Source organism: Myotis myotis, unplaced genomic scaffold, assembly GCF_014108235.1.
Source record: "Myotis myotis isolate mMyoMyo1 unplaced genomic scaffold, mMyoMyo1.p scaffold_m19_p_1, whole genome shotgun sequence".
NCBI classification, from domain to species: Eukaryota; Metazoa; Chordata; class Mammalia; order Chiroptera; family Vespertilionidae; genus Myotis; species Myotis myotis.
Window position 1 is genome coordinate 91612292 of NW_023416313.1, and position 19678 is coordinate 91631969.

General features: G+C 42.8%; 1 protein-coding gene across 1 annotated transcript in view; it reads right to left on the reverse strand.

The window, feature by feature from the left end:
- Window positions 1-19678, reverse strand: part of GPR158 (G protein-coupled receptor 158) — a 383045-nt gene that overhangs the window by 162210 nt on the left and 201157 nt on the right. The window contains exon 3 of the mRNA XM_036344876.1: window positions 15477-15579. Within this exon, the coding sequence (XP_036200769.1) occupies window positions 15477-15579 (103 nt within the window). The remainder of the gene's footprint in view (window positions 1-15476; window positions 15580-19678) is intronic.

Consider the following 19678-nt stretch of genomic DNA (forward strand, 5'->3'; position numbering starts at 1 on the left):
GCTCCAAACTCCAAAGTTCGAATCAAATCACCAAGGCTACATTATTGAAAAATTTCAGACTTTGAATATATGTAATATTCTTACCTTATTCATAGATAAAATTAGGTTTCTGTAGCTTTTAATTTTGATATAATTACAAAAGAACATTACAAACATTCCAAATAAATGGTTAAAAAATACTAATCCTATATAATAAAAGGCTAATATGCAAATTGTTCCCACAGGAGTTTGACAGACCGTGAGTTCAACCGCTTCCTGTGATGTGCACTGACCACCAGGGGGCAGCACGGAATGAAGGAAGGCCCCAGCCGGCAGCCAGCAGCCAGGGGAAGGAAGGCCCCTATTGGCCCTGATTGGCCAGGCCTAGGGACCCTACATGTGCATGAATTTCGTGCACCGAGCCTCTAGTATATAATATACATCATATATAATATACTAGTGGCCCGGTGCACGAAATTCGTGCACGGGAGGAGGGTGTCCCTCAGCCCAGCCTGCACCCTCTCCAATCTCGGACCCTTTGGGGGATGTTGACTACTGGTTTAGGCCTTATCCCAGGATGTCCGACTGCCGGGATCGGGTCTAAACCAGCAGTTGGACATCTCTTTCACAATCCTGGACCGCTGTCTCCTAACCACTCACCTGCATGCCTGCCTGATTGCCCCTAATTCATGCACAGGTGCGGGGAGTTCCTCAGCCTGGCCTGCACCCTCTCCAATTCGGGACCCCTCAGGGCTGCTGGCACCTAACTGCTCACCTGCCTGCTGGCCTGATCCCCCTAACTGCTCTCCCCTGCTGGCCTGATCCCTCTAACTGCTCTCCCCTGATGGTCTGATACCCTTAACTGCTCTCCCCTGCCGTCCTGATCCCCCTAACTGCTCTCCCCTGACTGCCTGATCACCTCTAACCGCCTCTGCCTCAGCCCTGCCACCATGGCTTTGTCCAGAAGGACGTCCGGAACCTCGTCTGGAAGATGTTCAGTCTAATTAGCATATTACCTTTTTATAAGTATAGATGCCACCTTGCCTAAAAATGCAGGTTGTTAGCAGGTTTTCTCATCATGGAAGGAGAGCCCGCAGTAGCATCCTGGGTTCTGACCAGGGCTTAAGCACTCATGCTTTATCTCAGCAGATGAGATTCCTAGAAGACTCTTGGATGTACCTTGAACATTTCTATCGATTTTGCCAAATCATCCTCCAAAAATGTTGAATCACTTTAAACTCCCACCAGCAATCATTCATGTGCCCTCTGTCCTACTTTGATGCCAGTATCACTGATTTTCCCCAAGAAGCTTCCCCTCCCCTCAGCCGGGACTGCTTGGCACTTGAGCCAAACTCACTGTTCAGCCCAGGACTTGATTTCCCGAGATAGAATTATGGAGGAGGAAAAATAGTTTTCCTCTACCCTTCTGAGTTCTTAGCGGAGGCCCTTGTAATGAAAGACCGATTACCAAGAGAAAAACTAAAGTTCATTAACATGTGTACTCGTGTATATGTGCGAGATCCCAGGGAAAAATGAATAACTTCCCAAAGTGGCTTAGAATCCAGATTTAAATACCTTCTTTCTAGGGAAAGGGGATGGGATATGTAGGCCTCTTAGAGGAGAGTACATGATTTTTAGGAAAGATGAATGGGGGTGGGGGAGATAGTTTGTAACAAAGTTTGGATGTGATGTCAACTTCTAGTCTCCTGTCCTGTGACAGGAGTCAGTCTTCACTGGCTGATGGCACTTTTCCTATCAAGGGAACCTTTTGGGGGGGTCCGATTTTAGGCAGAGAAGGAGACTTCAGTGAAAACATCTCCTTGCATTTGTTGTTTTTCAAGCATCTGCAGGTCAAGATCGTCAATATAACAACACTAGAGGCCCGGTGCACAAAAATTTGTGCACTCGGGGGGCGGGGGGGGGGGCGTCCCTCAGCCCGGCCTATGCCCTCTCGCAGTCTGGGACCCCTCGGGAGATAACGACCTGCTGGCTTAGGCCTGCTCCCTGGTGGCAGAGGGCAGGCCTAATCCCTAGGTGCAGCCCCTGGTTGGGCTCAGAGCAGGGCCAATTGGGGAGTTGGGGCGCCGCCCCCTGTCATGCACAGAGCAGGGCGGATTGGGAGGTTGCGATGCCACACTCAGTCATGCTCAGGGTAGGGCCGATTGGGGGGTTGGGGCGCTGCCCCCTGTCACGCAGAGAGCAGGGCCCATCAGGGGGTTGGGGAGCTCCCCCCTGTCATGCACAGAGCAGGGCGGATCAGGGGGTTGGGGCACTGCCCTCTATCACCCACAGAGCAGGGCCGATCACGGGGTTGGGGTGCCGCCACTGTCACACTCAGGGCAGGGCCGATGGGGAGGTTATGGCTCTACCCCATCACACACAGAGCAGGGCCCGTGGGGTGGGGGGGTTGGGGCGCTGCCCTCTATCACCCACAGAGCAGGGCCGATCAGGGGGTTGGGGCACCGCCACTCTCACACTCAGGGCAGGGCCGATGGGGAGGTTATGGCTCTACTCCGTCACACACAGAGCAGGGCTCGTGGGGTGGGGGGGTTGGGGCGCCACACCCTGTCACACACAGAGCCGCAGGGCGATCAGGATGTTGGGGAGCTCCCCCCTATCAGGCACAGAGCAGGGCTGATCAGGGGGTTGGGGCGCCTTCCCCTGTCAGGAACAGAGCAGAGCCGATAGGGAGGTTGTGGCCCCGCCCCCTGTCACCCACATAGCCGCAGGGCGATCAGGGGGTTTGGGCGCTGCCCCCTGTCACGCTGATCCTGGTACTGGGAGGCCTCTCGGCTCCGCTGATCCTGGTGCTGGGAGGCATATTACCCTTTTACTATATAGGTAGAGGCCTGGTGCATGGGTGGGGGCTGGCTGGTTTGCCCTGAAGGGTGTCCCGGATCAGGGTGGGGGTCCCCACTGGGGTGCCTGGCCAGCCTGGATGAGGGGATGATGGCTATTTGCAGCTGGTCACACACCCTTCAGGGTGGGGGTCCCCACTGGGGTGCCTGGCCAGTCTGGGTGAGGGGCTGAGGGCTGTTTTCAGGCTGGGACTGAAGCTCCCAACTGCTCCTTTTTTTCTTTTTTCTTTTTTTTTTTATTCTGAGCCAGCTTTAGCTCTGAGGCTTCAGCTCTTAGGCCTCCGCTCCTGAAAGCAGGTATATGGTTTGTTTAGGTTCTACAATCGAAACTCTGTATCAACTCCAGCTCTGAGAAAGCTGGTTTCTGGGGTTTCTTTAGCTTCTATTTTTGTAACTATGTTTCAAACTGCAGGCTCAGAGGCCTGCAGAGGCAGGTGGGGAACGTTGGAGTCCTCCATCACTGAAGCAAGCAAGCCTCATGTTAGTTTCAAGCTTCCTGGCTGCCGGCCGCCATCTTGGCTGGCAGTTAATTTGCATATCGCCCTGATTAGCCAATGGGAAGGGTAGCGGTCGTACTCCAATTACCATGTTTCTCTTTTATTAGATAGGATGGCATATGTTGGGGTGGTCTGTTCTCTGACCTTCAGAATAAACCCAACAAAAACTTGTTTCCTCTCTTAGATGATTTGCCACAGTAGCGTTATTCCCTGGAAACAGTATTCTGACCAGTATTCTGATCACTTCCTGGGGGTGATCATAACATACCCTGTGCTTGTAGAAAGGTGTGGGCCATATCACTAAATAATCAGGGTCAGTTTTCTCATCTTGTGGAAAGGGAGATAAAGTTATGATAGTTTATCTCTCTTTCCACAGGTTTCCTGCCGGTTTGTGTCTCTGCTGCAGCCAGCCGTGGGCAAACTACGGCCTGCAGGCTGGATCCGGCCCATTTGAAATGAATAAAACTAAAAAAAAAAAGACCATACCCTTTTATGTAATGATGTTTACTTTGAATTTATATTAGTTCACACAAACACTCCATCCATGCCTTTGTTCCGGCCCTCGGGTCCAGTTTAAGAACCCACTGTGGCCCTTGAGTCAAAAAGTTTGCCCACCCCTGGGTTAGGGGCTGCTGGGTGCCAGCCCCCCTGCAGGCTGTGTCTGTGCTCCTCTGACCCCAGTGCCGAGGTGGGGCTTGAGGTTGCTGGGTGCAGGTCACCCTGAGGGCTGTGTCTCTGCTCCTCCAACCCCAGCGCCAAGGCGGGGCTTGGGGCTGCTGGGTGCTGGGCCCCACTGCAGGCTTGTGTCTCTCTGCTCCTCTGGCCCCAGCGGCCCCAGCGGCCCCAGTGGCCCCAGCAGCCCCAGAGCCTCCTCGGCCACGGGGCTTGGGACTGCTGGGTGCTACCCCCCCTGCAGGATGTGTCTCTGCTTCTCTGACCCCAGCAGCGAGGTGGGGCTTGAGGCTGCTGGGTGCCTGACCCCCTGCAGGCTGTGTCTCTGCTCCTCTGACCCCAGCGGCTCCAGCCCTGCTGCGGCTATGGGGCTTGGGGCAGCTGGGTGCCGGCCCCCCTGCAGGCTGTGCCTCTGCTCCTCTGACCCCAGGGCCGAGGCGAGGCTTGGGGCCGCTGGCTTCAGGGACCCCTGAGGGCTGTGTTTCTGTTCCTCCAACCCCAGTGCTGAGACAGGGCTTGGGGCAGCTGGGTGCGGGCCCTGTGCGGGCTGTGCCTCTGCTCCCCCAACCCCAGCGCTGAGGCGGGATTGGGGCTTCTGGGTGCGGGTCCCCCTGTGGCCTGTGTCTCTGCTCCCCCAACCCCAGCGCTGAGGCGCGGCTTGGGGGTGCTTGGTGCCGGCCCCCCTGAGGGCTGTGTCTCTGCTCCTCCATCCCCCTGGCAGCGCTGACCAAGCAGGCCCAGAGGCCCTCCACCAGTGGGTTGAGACAGAACGCCTGTGTCGTCACCAGGCTTTGCTCTGCCACTTGGAGCCTACGTATGCAAATTAGCCGCCATCTTTGTTGGCAGTTAATTTGCATATCACGCTAATTAGCCAATGGGAAGGGTAGCGGATGTACGGCTAATTACCATGTTTCTCTTTTATTAGATAGGATATTATGAAATATTATTTAGCCATTAAGAAAAGATGTCTTGCCATTTGTGACAATATGGATAAACCTTGAGCACATGATGTTGTGTGGGATCAGTCAGACAGAGAAAGACAAGTACTGCATGATATCACTTATACAAAAAGATCAAAACTATAAAAAACTGAGAGTAAAATGGTGGTTATTACCAAGGAATGGGAGGTAGAGGGTATAAGACTGATGGTATTTGAGGGTACAAATTTGTAATGAGCAGTAAATAAGCTATAGAGATCTAAAGCACAGTATAATAAATATGGACAATAATATTGCACCATAATGACAATGTGATAAACATTGCTTCAATGGCAATCATATTACAATATATATGTAAATGTATCAAAATAACACACCATATACCTTAAATTTATGAAATATCATAGGCCAAATTTATCAATTAAAGGATCCCATATACCCTTTACTAAGATTCATTAATTATTTACATCCTACAGTACTTACTTTATTATTTCTCTTGATAAATAGATGTTTATAAATTTATATGTGTAGTATTTTTTCTGAATCAATTGAGAATGAAGTTAGAGATATTGTCCCTTTCCCATAAACACTTCAATTTATATGTCCTAAGAAAAAAGCATTCTCATACAAAACCACATTATGATTATCAAAGTTGGGAAATTTAACATTGATATAATCATTTTTAATGAATAGGTCATATTAAAACTTCATCAATTCTCACAGTAATGCTCTTTGCAGCTATTTCTATCCACCCAGGATGAAATCTAGGATCATGCCTTGCATTTAGGTGCCATGTCTCTCATCTCTGATCTGGAACATGAGTAAGATAATAAAGTACTTTTTCTCATCTTCCAAAATGTTTTTCTGATCAGGTTGTGCATTTTGATGAGTTTTGTAAGGCTTTTGTTTTGCAAACTAAAAATCAGCAAATTTTTAAGAATGTATCACATAGCAAACACACAGTTGTTGAAAAATAGTGTGTATTAAATACATATAATAAATAGTAAATTGTGTACTTGTATTTTACTATTGACTTTGACTTTGACTTCACTTTTCATCATTACACTAGGAAATGGTGATGATTTCTTAATGAGTCCCTCATTTTTATGTTGTTATTTTAAACTCTGAATTGCTTATTGTTATTCTAATAGGGTTAGAATAGTTAACACTATTAACAAGGCCTTTCTAAATATTTCACCCCATTTGGGAATTTTTAAAAAATCTACTGCAATAAGTTAGACAATTCAAAATAACTAAAAACAATACAGAGATACAGTTTTAAATAGTTTGCTTAGACATCCTATCACTTTACTAATCTGAATTTCAGTTAATAATGTTGTCATTCCTTCCTAACCATACCTGTTTATACACACACACACACACACACACACACACACACCAGAAAATAATAAAATACATTATTCATTAACTAAAAGTTGTCCTTATAAATAATGTTATGTATTAGTATCTTAAATTTTTCCCTTGAATATGGTATTATCATCCTTTTTCCTTTGAAGGGAATTGCAAGTGGAATTAGAAGGTAACGTTGTGGAAAAATTCTATTTGAATGCCTACTTCCAAAAATATTTACATTTGTGTACATTGAGAAATTTTGTCATCCACCATGAAAACCCAAGTGACATTGCTGATGAAACACTAGAACTTTCAAGAAATTTTCTTAAAATATCTTTTTATTTTGCTTTTCTTAACTGAAGATTTCAACTAATGAACAAATTAAAGGGGCACTTTTATCCTATTCCTTTTTTTTAATTAAAAACATACATGTTTTATTAAACACTTAGGTTGATATTTCATTGGAATAAATTATAGAAGTATCAAATGTAACTATATTTTTATGATTTGAGGCACATATTGTGAAAATGTACCCCAGAAAGTTTTCTTCCTATGTTTTATTGAAGAAAATACTCAGTGTCTGATTTAGGAGAGAATGAGTTAGTTGAAGGGAGTAGTGTGGATTGAAACAGAAGTTATATATGTCATGTCTTCATAGTATAAACTTTATATAGAATTATCACCATAATATTAATTGCTCTGCTGATTAAGTTTTTTAAATGCCAGTTGTATAAAACTGTGTCTTCACAAGGGCAAAAATGTAACATTTGGACATTTGAATATATGGTTAGACGTTCATCCTTTAAGGACATTTAAATCTTAAAACTCTTTGACCTGATTTGCTAATATTGGACAGAATTGTGTTTTACTCCAGACTGCCCTCATTTGTTATTTGTGGGTATTGTAATATGTTTGGGGAAGATGTGGGTCTTTCCTGGAAAGTTAGAAACCTCACTTTTTAAATCACTTCTTTTACTCCATTGCTAAAAGTATATCTGGCACATAGTCAGTGCTAAGTGATATTTTGGACAGATGAATTTTCAGACATATAAGTTAATGAAGAAACCAGTTGATCAGAGGTGCCTTTTGGGGGATGTTGTGGCCCTTGGTGATAAGAATAAGTTCTAGCAGAGGATATAGCCTGGACCTTTGCAAGACCACGCCCATGTGCTTAATATATCATGACCCCCTCCTCCTTCCATTCCACAGGCATGCAGAAAAAAAGGTGAGTCATAGACAACGAAAATAGCTCATCTGGAAGTAACAAAGAATTGAGTCAGACATGGAGAGCCCAGCATTAGCTCTAGGTATAAATAACACTCATATTAGGGTAAACATATCCTTCTTTCCCATACACATATTTGCTTTTTCATTAGAATTGGAGGGAACATACTCATCAATCAAAATTTGAAGTTAAAATGCTGCAATGAACTAACCATGGGAAGATTAATTGTTATTTGTTATTTCATCTGATTAGAATGAAGAAGTAATCTGCCTCCAGTCTTCAGATAGGTAAAACCACATCCAAAAATTAAGTAAAAAAAGCCACATGCACATGAGTAGCTCTAATACATTAAAGAGATTTCTGTGGATATTTGTTTCAATATTTATAATATCTGAAAAGAGAGAACAGTTAGCAGACTGTGGTTAGCAGACATAGACTGCTATACAAAAATATTTTTATTGTTAGAACATGAATATATACTTGCATATCTTAAAATCAGGATTAGCTAATATACTTTCATATACTTACATCATGAATGGCTAACTGTGAAAATAGATTCAAACTGAAGCCCACTGCAAAAGTTTAAAATTTATAACTCTCACTATGACTGTAGTTAAGAGCTCAATCTTTCTACGTATTTCTACATGCTTACCTCTGTATCTTACACTCACTTTTCTATTTACTTTTAGATTTTTATGCATTACAAATGACTTTAGTGATATTTTTAAAAATAAAAATACCACCTTACATAGATTTTTGGAAGATTCTAATATGAATTATAAAATTAATAAACAGATTTTTGCCTATTGGCAATTCATTCATTCAATCAGCACAACACCCAATCCTATATAATAAAAGGCTAATATGCAAATAGACGGAACAGCAGAACAACCAAACAACCCAACAACTGAACAACTGGTCGATATGATGTGCACTGACCACCAGGGGGAGCGCGCGGAACATGGTGGGCATCAGCCATGGCAGGATGGTGGAGCAGGTGAGTGGGGGTGCCAGACCAAGGTGGGGCATCGGTCGCTGTCATAGGGGCGAGCCTCTGGTGGTTACTGAAAACTCTTTGCTCCTGCACCCTGTGGTCCCGCCTAGTGCTCACACCTGCTGCTGGCGCCCAGTGCTGGCCTCGATCACTCAGCGCCATCAGCGGGTGCCAGCAGCAGCTGCCGGCCCCGATCACCCCTGAGGGCTTTTCTACCTCCCCCTGTTCCTGAGCGGCGAATGGGGCAGCAGCCGCCACTCGCACCCACTGATGGTGCCAGCCATGCTCGCACCCACTGCTGGCACCGGCCCTAATCACTCTGCGCCATCAGCAGGTGCAAGTAGGGCTGGTGCCATCAGTGGAGGGGAGTGGCAGTGGCAGGAGTGGGGCTGCTAGCAGACAGGGGACCAGGGACCACAGTGAGAGGGACCGGGTGGGGGTGCGGAGGATGGTCCGAGACCCACCCCTGTGCCCACTCAGCCTCACGGACCACAGTTCCTTTCAAGGTGCACAAATTTGTGCACTGAGCCCCTAGTACATAAATAAAAGGACTAGATTCTCCATATTCACCTTAGTATAATAATCACTATAATTGTGGGAATATAATATGTTATCTCATCAACTACTCACAACTACCAAAGGAATAGATTTTACTATTTGTGCTTTATGAATAAGGGAAGAGAGCCTCAGAATGCATGAAAAAACTTGCTCAGGTCTCCTGCTAGTAAGTAGAGACAAGATCTATCTGTCTGACTCAAAGGCCAACCTAATACACAGAGCCCACCAGAGTATAATTTCATCTGAGTCAGTTATTTGGAGTTGTGAACAATTTCCTCTAGAAAAAAAAACACACACACTGTGGCCTATTGTGAACACTGGGATGATCGTTGAGTGGGAAACACACTCACTGAGTGGTCCTCGTTTTCTATTACTGCTGTAACAAACTACCAAAACCCTGGAGTCTTAAAACTACACAAATTTATGTTTCTTCCTACTTAAAGAGTAATATAGCAATATTCATTCTATATTTCTGTAGCTCAAGCATATGACATGGGTCTCGCTGGGCTAAAATCAAGATCCCGGCAGGTCAGCACATTTTTTCTGGAGGATCTAAGGAAGCATCTATTTCCTTGCCTTTTCCAGCTTCTTGAGGCCACCAACATGCAAATGTTCTAATGTCTAAATAACAGTGTAATAATGGATTAAAATGAGGTAAATAAATAATAAAATAAGTAAGGACAAACCTAATAAAGTAAAATTTTAGCTAGAAGGTGAAGAGAAAGATGTTGGAGGGCTGAGTATTATATCTCAGAGCCGGGCCTATATTAAGGACAAACTGAACTAAAAATATTTAGGACTTGGAAATATGTTTCTCTGCTGGGAAGTGGAGCAGATACTAGATGAAAGTATGCAAATGGGCATATTATTTGAGAAAATGGGTAAACAGAATAAACACAAGATTTTAAATACTGATCATAAAAAAATAACAATATTTTTCAACATATGATATGTAACAACTACCATAATTAGAATTTATGTTGATTACTTCATTTAACCCTTGTAACAAAATTATTTAAAGCAAGTGATAGTATAACAATTTTATATATGGCATAGAGTTTAGGGAAGATAAATTATTTAGCACAGTGAAAATAAATAATAGATCCAGGGTTCAAACCTAAGTAAGACTTATTCCAAAGATCCTGTTCTTAATTAGTGTGTGAAAACATGGTAGCTATTTAGTTCTGAGATTAGAAACTAGGGAAGTCTAATGTGTTTGGGGAATTTCCAATAATTGCAAAGAACATAGTCAGAGATAAACAGGCAAGTGCAATTGTCAATAGCCCACGAAGATTAGCAGCACTGAGTACTTTTCTGCTGGCACTAACTCCATCTGCCAGCTACATTTACTAACTGATCCCCAAGCCCTACAAGCAGGAAAAACGAAAGAGGTTGTGAAGATTGAAAATTAGGGAAATGACTGAGAGAAACATCAGCCCAGTAGTTAGATGAAGAATTTTGCTACTACACCTAGAGTAAAACTGATTCGGACTAGGTTTCTACAATACAGCAAAAGTGAACCAGATCACAAGACTTAAGACCAATAGCAAAAGTGATTATGCCAATTATGAGAATCTGATGTTCAAGCTCTTTTTCTCTGAAAGTCAAATATCTTAAACTTTCTAGTCATGAAACAGAAGAGAGATAGGGAGTGTGAAACCCAAGAACAACAAAAAGATAGGTTAGCTTTGCTGAAAAGTTTGCTTATAGCTCAAAGCCTCTATTTTCAAAGAGCTTCCCTTCCTTTTTTCCAAAGACTATATGTTTTTAAAAACTCTACGTTTTTGTATTTCCTCTCCCCACCCCCAATAATAGCAACCAGAGCTGGCAAACCAAGAATTGTCTTCTTTAGGTGTGGGTCATTTGTAAGTTGGATGTATCTGGAACTGTACATGAGCTGAAGTCAATCCCAAGATTAGAGGTAAGACTGAAAGGTTGATAATGTGTCTACATAAAAGAAAAGAAATTTCACTGAAAATAGACTTTGTGCTAAGATAGATGGATTTAAGGAAGATGAGCTTCTCATAAGCTTGTATTTCATCAACCAGAAAGTGAACAACCTGGATTTGAAGGGACAGTTATATGTCAGCACTTGGTTATTTTGAAATCCTGCTACTACTCAGACATCAGATCCTATTAGCTCTCAATGTCAAGAGAGATGCCAGGAATATCCTTGTTGGTCTTTGCAAGCCTTTGTTTACTGTGGACCTCCATCTAAATAAAGCATTGAAATCACTTCATATTTTAACAGTCACATTTATATTTTTTTCTCATAGATCAGCACCACATCTTAGCTCTTCTGTCCAATGGAATACAAAATTATAATAGACTAGAGGCCCGGTGCACAGAAATTTGTGCACTCGGGATGGTCCCTCAGCCCGGCCTGTGCCCTCTCGCAGTCTGAGACTCCTCGGGGGATGTCCACCTGCTGGCTTAGGCCTGCTCCCCAGGGTATCGGACCTAAACTGGCAGTCAGACATCCCTCTGGCAGCCAGGCAGCCCTTGAGGGATGTCCACTTGCCAGCAGGGAGCAGGCCTAAGCTGCAGTCGGACATCCTTAGCGCTGCTGAGGAGGCGGGAGAGGCTCCTGCCACCACTATTGTGCTGGCAGCTGGCAGCCTGGCTTGTGGCTGAGCAGAGCTCCCCTGTGGGAGTGCACTGACCACAGGGGGCATCTCCTGCATTGAGCATCTGCCCCCTGGTGGTCAGTGTGTGTCATAGTGACCAGTCTTTCCCAGTCATTCTGCTGTTAGGGTAAATTTGCATATTACCCTTTTATTATATAGGATAGAGGCCTGGTGCTCAGGTGGAGGCTGGCTGGTTTGCCTTGAAGAGTGTCCCAGATCAGGGTGGGGGTCCCGCTGGGGTGCCTGGCCAGCCTGGGTGAGGGGCTGATGGCTGTTTGCAGGCTGGTGAAGTCCCTAAGTGGGGACCCTCACCCCATGGGAGTGTGGCCAGCCTGGGTGAGGGGCTGAGGGCTGTTTTCAGGCTGACCACAGCCCCTTCAGGGTGGGGGGCCCTACTGGGGTGCCTGGTCAGCCTGGGTAAGGGGCTGAGGGCCATTTCAGGCTGGTCACACCCCCTTCAGGGCAGCCTTTTCTTAGAGAGAGTAAGTCCAGGGAAAAACACTGGCTTTCAAAATAAGGAAGAAAGTAGGAGTGTGCAAATTAAATAAAGATAAATTGTTAAAGGTTAACTAGTTCCTCTTGGTGGTGTGATAAGCAAATGGTATAGTCATTCTCTGGTTCTACAATATTTAGATGTTTTATTTCAGTCACATAGTGGGAGCTGAGAACAAATGTGGGTTAAACCAAATACAAAATACCTTCACAGAACATAAGCTAAAACCTATTTCCTTAATCCTTCAGTGTTGAATCATATGTTATGACTGGACCATAAATGTGAAAAATGCCAAAGTAGCTCTAGTATTGCCATAGTTTGCTACACACATACATGCAAGGAAAAGCATATCCATCCTAGAAGTATGCTATCATCATTGCTATTGTATTAGTTTTCTATTGCTATATAATAAATTACTGGAAAGTTAAGGGTTTAAAACACCTATTTATTATTTCCAGATTTCTGTTGAGCAGAAGGTGGGGCACAGTGAAACTGGGTTCTGGGCTCAGGGTGTCTCGACCAAAGGTTCTCAACGTGTGGGTCACGACTCCTTTGGGGGTTGAACAACCCTTTCACAGGAGTCACCTAAGACCATCGGAAAACACATATATAATTACATATTGTTTTTGTGATTAATCACTGTGCTTTAATTATGTTCAATTTGTAACAATGAAATTGGGGGTCACCACAACATGAGGAACTGTATTAAAGGGTTGCGGCATTAGGAAGATTGAGAACCACTACTCTAGACCAAGCATGTCAACTCGCGGCCCAGGACCGCACACAGCCCACAACAAATATTTTTGTGGCCCAGCCAATATAACGGTATGTAAGGAACTTTTTAATAAAAATTTTGTAACTTAATTTTTACAATATCCTGTTATACATAATTTTTAATAATGAAGTACAACGTTCGCTAATGACTGGTTACTATAATCATGTTGCATTCATCTCCCTTACACACCTTACTCACAGGTGCACCATTTCTCTCCACTAATACTAGGAGCGAATATTTTAGCAGCCGATTGCCATGTAATTAGTCTTGGACTGACTTGTTTGGTGTGTGCAACAGGAAATATTTCGCTTTCGAAGAACAAGAAAAATAAGTTTATTTGCGTTACAATTATTAATTTGTGCAGTTATTTGGTGTCTAGTAAGTTAATGTTCAATAAAAATATTAATTTTTATTAAAATGTTCTATTATTTTATCTTAACAATTCTCATTTCAGCCTTTTGTATTCAGCTTGTTTCTATAGAAATAAACCTATGTTTCTATGAAAATTGAAGCTTTTGTTTTCTTGTGGCCCATCTAAACTTAAACCTTGTGAGTTTGACATGCTTGAGTTTGACACACTTGCTCTAGACTGAAATTAAGGTTTTGGCAAAGTCATATTCTCATCTGGAGTTCAGGGTTCTTTTCCAAGTGTTCAGACTGTTGGAAGAATTTAGTTCTTTGCAGTTGTAGGACTGAGGTTCCTGTTTTCTTGATGGCTGCCCTTAGCTCTTAGCTCTTAAGGGCCTCCCTCAGATCCTAGCCATGTAACCCTCTCATGACAAGATGGTTTACTTCTTCAAAGCCAGTGCTAGAATCTCTCTACACTCTGCTACTATGGGAAGGAGTCACACTTAATGCAATGTAATCACAAGAGTGACTATGCTATCACCTTTGCTACACAACATAGCCTAAACAAGGGAGTGTCTGTCCAGTGCATCCACAGGTCCCACCCACACTTAAGGGGAGGGGAATCTTGAAAGCCATCTCAGAATCAGGCCTATCTCAACTATCACTCAAGACATGAGCTGAACTCTATACTATGCGAGTAAGGAGAGAACAAAATGTTACTCACCTACAGAACCTAAAAGTTAAATGTAAACAGTCTCAAGGCCAAGAATAATGTTTTTCAAGAGAAAAAACAAACTATATATGTCTACCAAAATAAGACACTCAGGTCTCAATCTCAATATACCTTTGAACTATACCTAGTAGAGATGCAAATTCCCATACAGACCAATAATGAGACTGGCAAAGACGTATGGGTGACTATCTAATTCTAAAAGATACCTATTGCTCATTTTTGGCAACCCTAAACTTTAAGTTTCCATGAAACCATCCTCTTTTACCACTATCTCCTTCTTAATTATTATATCCAGTTGCAGGCTAGAAGCAATTTGGCAATACTATGTTATCTGTAGGGAGAGTAAAAAAAAATCAGTATTCAAATTGTAACACTGACATTTTCTGGGGTAGGAATAAAATAACCAGATGACCACATTTTAATTCTGGGCTATACACTCTGTATAATCACCTCTTTTTGAATGTAACCTTTGATTAGGTTACTTTATACAGCAAAATTACAGAGTAGTAACTCCCATGATTACATCATGTTATGTAAAACCCCATCTGAGCAGACTGGGGAGATTGTCTTGCTAGCCTTGAAAAGGTTAGCTGCAGTGCTGTGAGAGGGTCATGTGGCTAGGACCTGAGGAAACTTTCAGGAGCTAAGAATAAGCCCAAGCTGACAGCTAGTAAGAAAACGGGGACGTCAGGGAAAGAGTTGCAAGGAATTTAGTTCTGCCAATGACCTGAACGAGCTTGGAGGAGATCCTGAGCTTCAGACCATATCACATCCCAGATGGCACCTTGATTTTGGGCTGGTGAGACCCTGAGCACAGGATCAGACTAACGCCTGTCTGGAAGATTAACCAATGAAAACTGGGTGATAATAAATTTGTGTTGCTTTAAGCTGTTAATTCCATGGTAATTCTTTATTCAGCATAGAACAGTAATATATAAACAAATTCATAAATAAAATAAACAAACTAGCAAAATTAGTTATAGAAATTTTCTGTAGCAAGAGCTCTTTATACAGAATCCCAATTGGTCTTACCAAGGAACTACAGAATTTTCAGACCTTTAAAATGTATTGAAAACTAAAATACACCAAAAAATAAACATACGGGGGTGGGCAAAAGTAGATTTACAATTGTTCGCATGACAAAAGACATCCAGGTTATGATTGTTACAATAGCTTTATTAACTCCATATTGTAAACCTACTGTAAACCTACTTTTGCCCCCCCCCCCCCCCCGTATTTCTGTGGTACTCCAGAATATTGAAGATGACAAACAAAAGTAAAAACTCCTTAAGCGATGAAAGAATGCCAATGCCAAACCAGTGGAGATTTAACCATACAACTCCAACAAGGTTAAAAGAAAATCTGAATAATTAATAATGGTAGATATTTGTATTCAGATATATGTACAAAAGCAAAGAGCACTTACTTTGAAAATTGTTCTCTGAAAAGACTCGGGGATGATAGAATCCTGCTTTGCAAATGCACTGATAGGCGCCGAGCACAAATCCAAGGCCTTTAATCGGCAAACACTGTAAAAGAGAAAAGACAGCCATATCGTTGATCAGAGTTTATTTTATAGCATAAAGTCCCACAGATATCCATCATTGCAAATGGTAACAGAACTAACACATATCCAGGAATAAAAAATATATCTTTTTTTACTTTTATTTTAGGTTCGTTTGCCAACCTACATTTTTTAAAAGTAGCAAATTAGATTTTCTTTCTAAATATATGCCATTACAGCTTCAGTTACCATACATCTTTAACTCATTCAGTCATCATAGGGAGTAATGACTAGACATAGTTTCTGTTTTCAATGCCACACATATCATCTTATTGCTTTAAGAGGTATTTCCAAAGCCTATAAAGATATTTTAAAAGTGATTCCATGCTATATATTTTTATTAAAGCAAAGGTATGTAGGTAAGTAGATGAATAGATATACAGAATTTGAAATGTGAAGTTGCTTTTATGGATTAAATATTCATCAAAGTTCATTCTTGGAACAAAATAACACAAATTGATAGAATAACAAAACAAAAAATTATAATGCAAATTTAGAAGAGGGGAAAAAAAGATAAGTTAATGATCCCAAAGGTTCTTTACCTAAAACCTGTTATGCAGATAAATGTTCTACATGTAGATAAAAAGAAGAAAAACAATGATCAGCTTTCAAAATATGTCACATCAATAGACAGTAGGACTGAGGTTCCTGTTTTCTTGCTGGCTGCCCTTAGCTCTTAGCTCTTAATGGCTGCCCTCAAAGCTTAATGTACATCTCCCAAAAGCTTAATCTTGGCTTCTTTCAAGAATATCAATTAACTACAGCAAAATTCAGCTGAACATACTTCATTTGTTCTACATGGGATTACACAAGCACAAATAACTTCCATTAAAATACAAACGTAAATCAGAAAATAAGGTGTTTCAAGAATCAAATCATCACTGAAATTTCTTGTCTTTTTCTCTCCCAATATAATCTATTAGAAGAGCTTAGACGGGGTGGGCAAACTTTTTGACCCGAGGGCCACAATGGGTTCTTAAACTGGACTGGAGGGCCGGAACAAAAGCATGGATGGAGTGTTTGTGTGAACTAATACATGTTAACACTGCTGCTGGTGAAGGAGCGGAGGGGAGAGCAAGAGAACCCTCCGCTCTTTTGGCTACGCAGGTCGGTTAGACCAAATTACACCAGGAGAGAACAAATAACTCATACAAGGGTCATTCCTAGGGCAGCCCTCTCAGGAGATTTAAGAGACTGCACAGCTGGGTTTCACAAAACAATGACTACATAAGACCACCCTATGAAGACTGACAGGCATAACAATTAGCTCTAATACATAAAAACAAATACAAAGGGACAGGAAGCTGGGAAGCCAAAGAAACCACTCCCAAATGAAAGAAAAGGAAGAAACTCCAAAAAGAGAGCTAAATAAAATGGAGGAAAGCAAATGATCAGATATAGAGTTCAAAGTAATGGTTAAAAGGATGCTCAAGGAACTTAGTGATATTTTCAAGAAACCTAGTTTGAACTACAACAGCATGAAACAAGAAATAGAAACCATACATAAGAATCAGTTGGCCTGGAGGAATCAAGATGGCCGCATAGGTAAACACCTATACTTGCTGCCTCTCACAACCACATCAAAATTACAACTAAAAGGCAGAACAACCACCACCCAAAACCACGGGAAAGAAGGCTGAGTGGAAGTTCCACAACTAGAGAGGTGAAGGAAGGGCATTGAGACTGGTAAGAGGTGTGGAGGTGCGGAAAGTGTTGGCACCTGGATGTGCTGCTCTTTTAATTGGGAGGGAGATACAAGCTTCTGCTTGCTCTGAACTCCAATTCTGGGCGAGACTCTGGGGGACCCAGACACATATGGGGAGAAACTGGAGTATCTGGCATCAGGACAGGAATGCGAGGGAAGCTTTCTCTCAGAGGTGCTCACAGCGATCATTGTTCCTGCACAGAGGGATGGGAGACTTGGGGACCTCTCCGGTGCAGGGCTGACTGGCAGCCATTGCTGTTTGCTCCACCCTGGTGATTCCCATAGACCATGCCCCACTCAATTTACAACCCCACCGAAGCTGTGAGCAGAGGCTTTTGCATATGAATGGCTTGTCCTTTCTTCGCCTAAAACCTGTCCAACTGCAGCTGGGTTCAGAAAGCCTCAGAGCTTCCAAAAGAAGGCCCAAGGCCTGGCAGCATCAGCCTGCCTTGATTCACAGCTGGGCCTCGTCTAGGCATTTACAAACCCCATACAAAGAGGAGGAGTCTGCAGATGACTCTGTAGCTTCTGCTGGGTGGCCCCAGACAGTGGCCGACTTTGCACCTCCTTGGAGATCCAAGAGCCAGTGTACCCAGTGGTCAGAGTGAGACCATACCAGACTATAACTCTTCACATCCATATGAGACACACTCAAGGGACAGACTCCATGAGCACCAAAGCCCCACTGAAGCAAGTCCTGCCCCATAAGGGTGTCTCCTGTGCAACAGATCTTCCAGTGTAGACAAGGCTGGTCATCACAGCCAATTGGCCTGGAGGTCAATTCCTCCCAGTGATACCAACAGCAATCAAGGGTTAACTACAACAAGACTGTGCAAACAGCCCACAAAGCGGTGCACCAAGAGCATCCACCTCAGGTGACTGGGGAAGCTGAGCCACTGGGCCCTATAGAATACCTACCACACAAGGCCACTCTATCAACTCAAGGAGACTTAGCAGCTACCCAGTACATAGAAACAAACACAGGGAAGCAGCTAAAATGCAGAGATAAACAAACATGTCATAAATGAAAGAAATGAGTGAAAGCAAAATACTGGATATTGAGTTCAAAACCATGGTTATAAGGTTACTCAAGAATCTTCTAGAAACCTCCAAGAAATATAGTGAGACCCTCAAGGATATGAAAAAGGACCAATCAGAAATTAAGCATACACTGACTGAAATAAAGAATAATATACAGAGATTCAACAGCAGACTAAAGGATCCCAAGAATCAAGGCAAAGATTTGAAATATGAAGAAGCAAAAAACACCCAACCAGAAAAGCAAAAAGAAAAAAGAATCCAAAAATATGATGATAGTGTAAGGAGCCCCTGGGACAACTTCAAGCATACCAACATTCAAATTATGGGGGTGCCAGAAGAAGAGAGAGAACAAGATATTGAAAACCTATTTGAAGAAATAATGACAGAAAATTTCCCCTACCTGATGAAAGAAATAGACTTACAATTCCAGGAAGTGCAGAGAAACACAAACAAGAGGAATCCAAAGAGGACCACACCAAGACACATCATAATTAAAATACCAAGGGCAAAAGACAAAAAGAGAATATTAAAAGCAGCAAGAGAAAAACAGTTAGTTACCTACAAAGGAGTACCCATACGACTGTCAGCTTATTTCTCAACAGAAACTATGCAGGCCAGAAAGGAGTGGCAAGAAATATACAAAGTGATGAATAACAAGAACCTACAACCAAGATTACTTTACCCAGCAAAGCTATCATTTACAATTGAAGGTCAGATAAAGAGCTTCACAGACAAGAAAAAGCTAAAGGAGTTCATTACCACCAAACCAGTATTATATGAAATGCTGAAGGGTATTCCTTAAGAAGAGGAGGAAGAAGAAAAAAAAAGGTAATGATAAAAAAATTATGTACAACAAAGTGACAACAAATACATATCTATCAACAAGTGAACCTAAAAATCAAATGAATAAAAAACCTGATGAACAGAACAGACTGGTGAATGTAATAGACTCAAGGGCATGAAAAGGGAGCAGACTGACAATTCTCGAGGAGAAGGGGTTGTGGGGGGTGTGGGAAAAGATTGGACAAAAAGCTTACACCTATGGACAGGTCAGTGGACGGGGGGAGGCCTGGAGTGGGGTGGGAACCAGTTGAAGGGATCTATGGGGGGAAAAAGAGGAACATCTGTAATAATCAGAACAATAATGATTAAAAAAAAAAAAAGAATCAGTTGGTCTGGTCATTGTTGCTTAGTGGTTGAATGTCAGCCTATGAACCAGGAGGTCATGGTTCAATTCCTGGTCAGGGCACATGCCCAATTTGCAGGCTCAATCCCCAGTATGGGGCATGTAGGAGGAAGCCAATCAATGATTCTCACT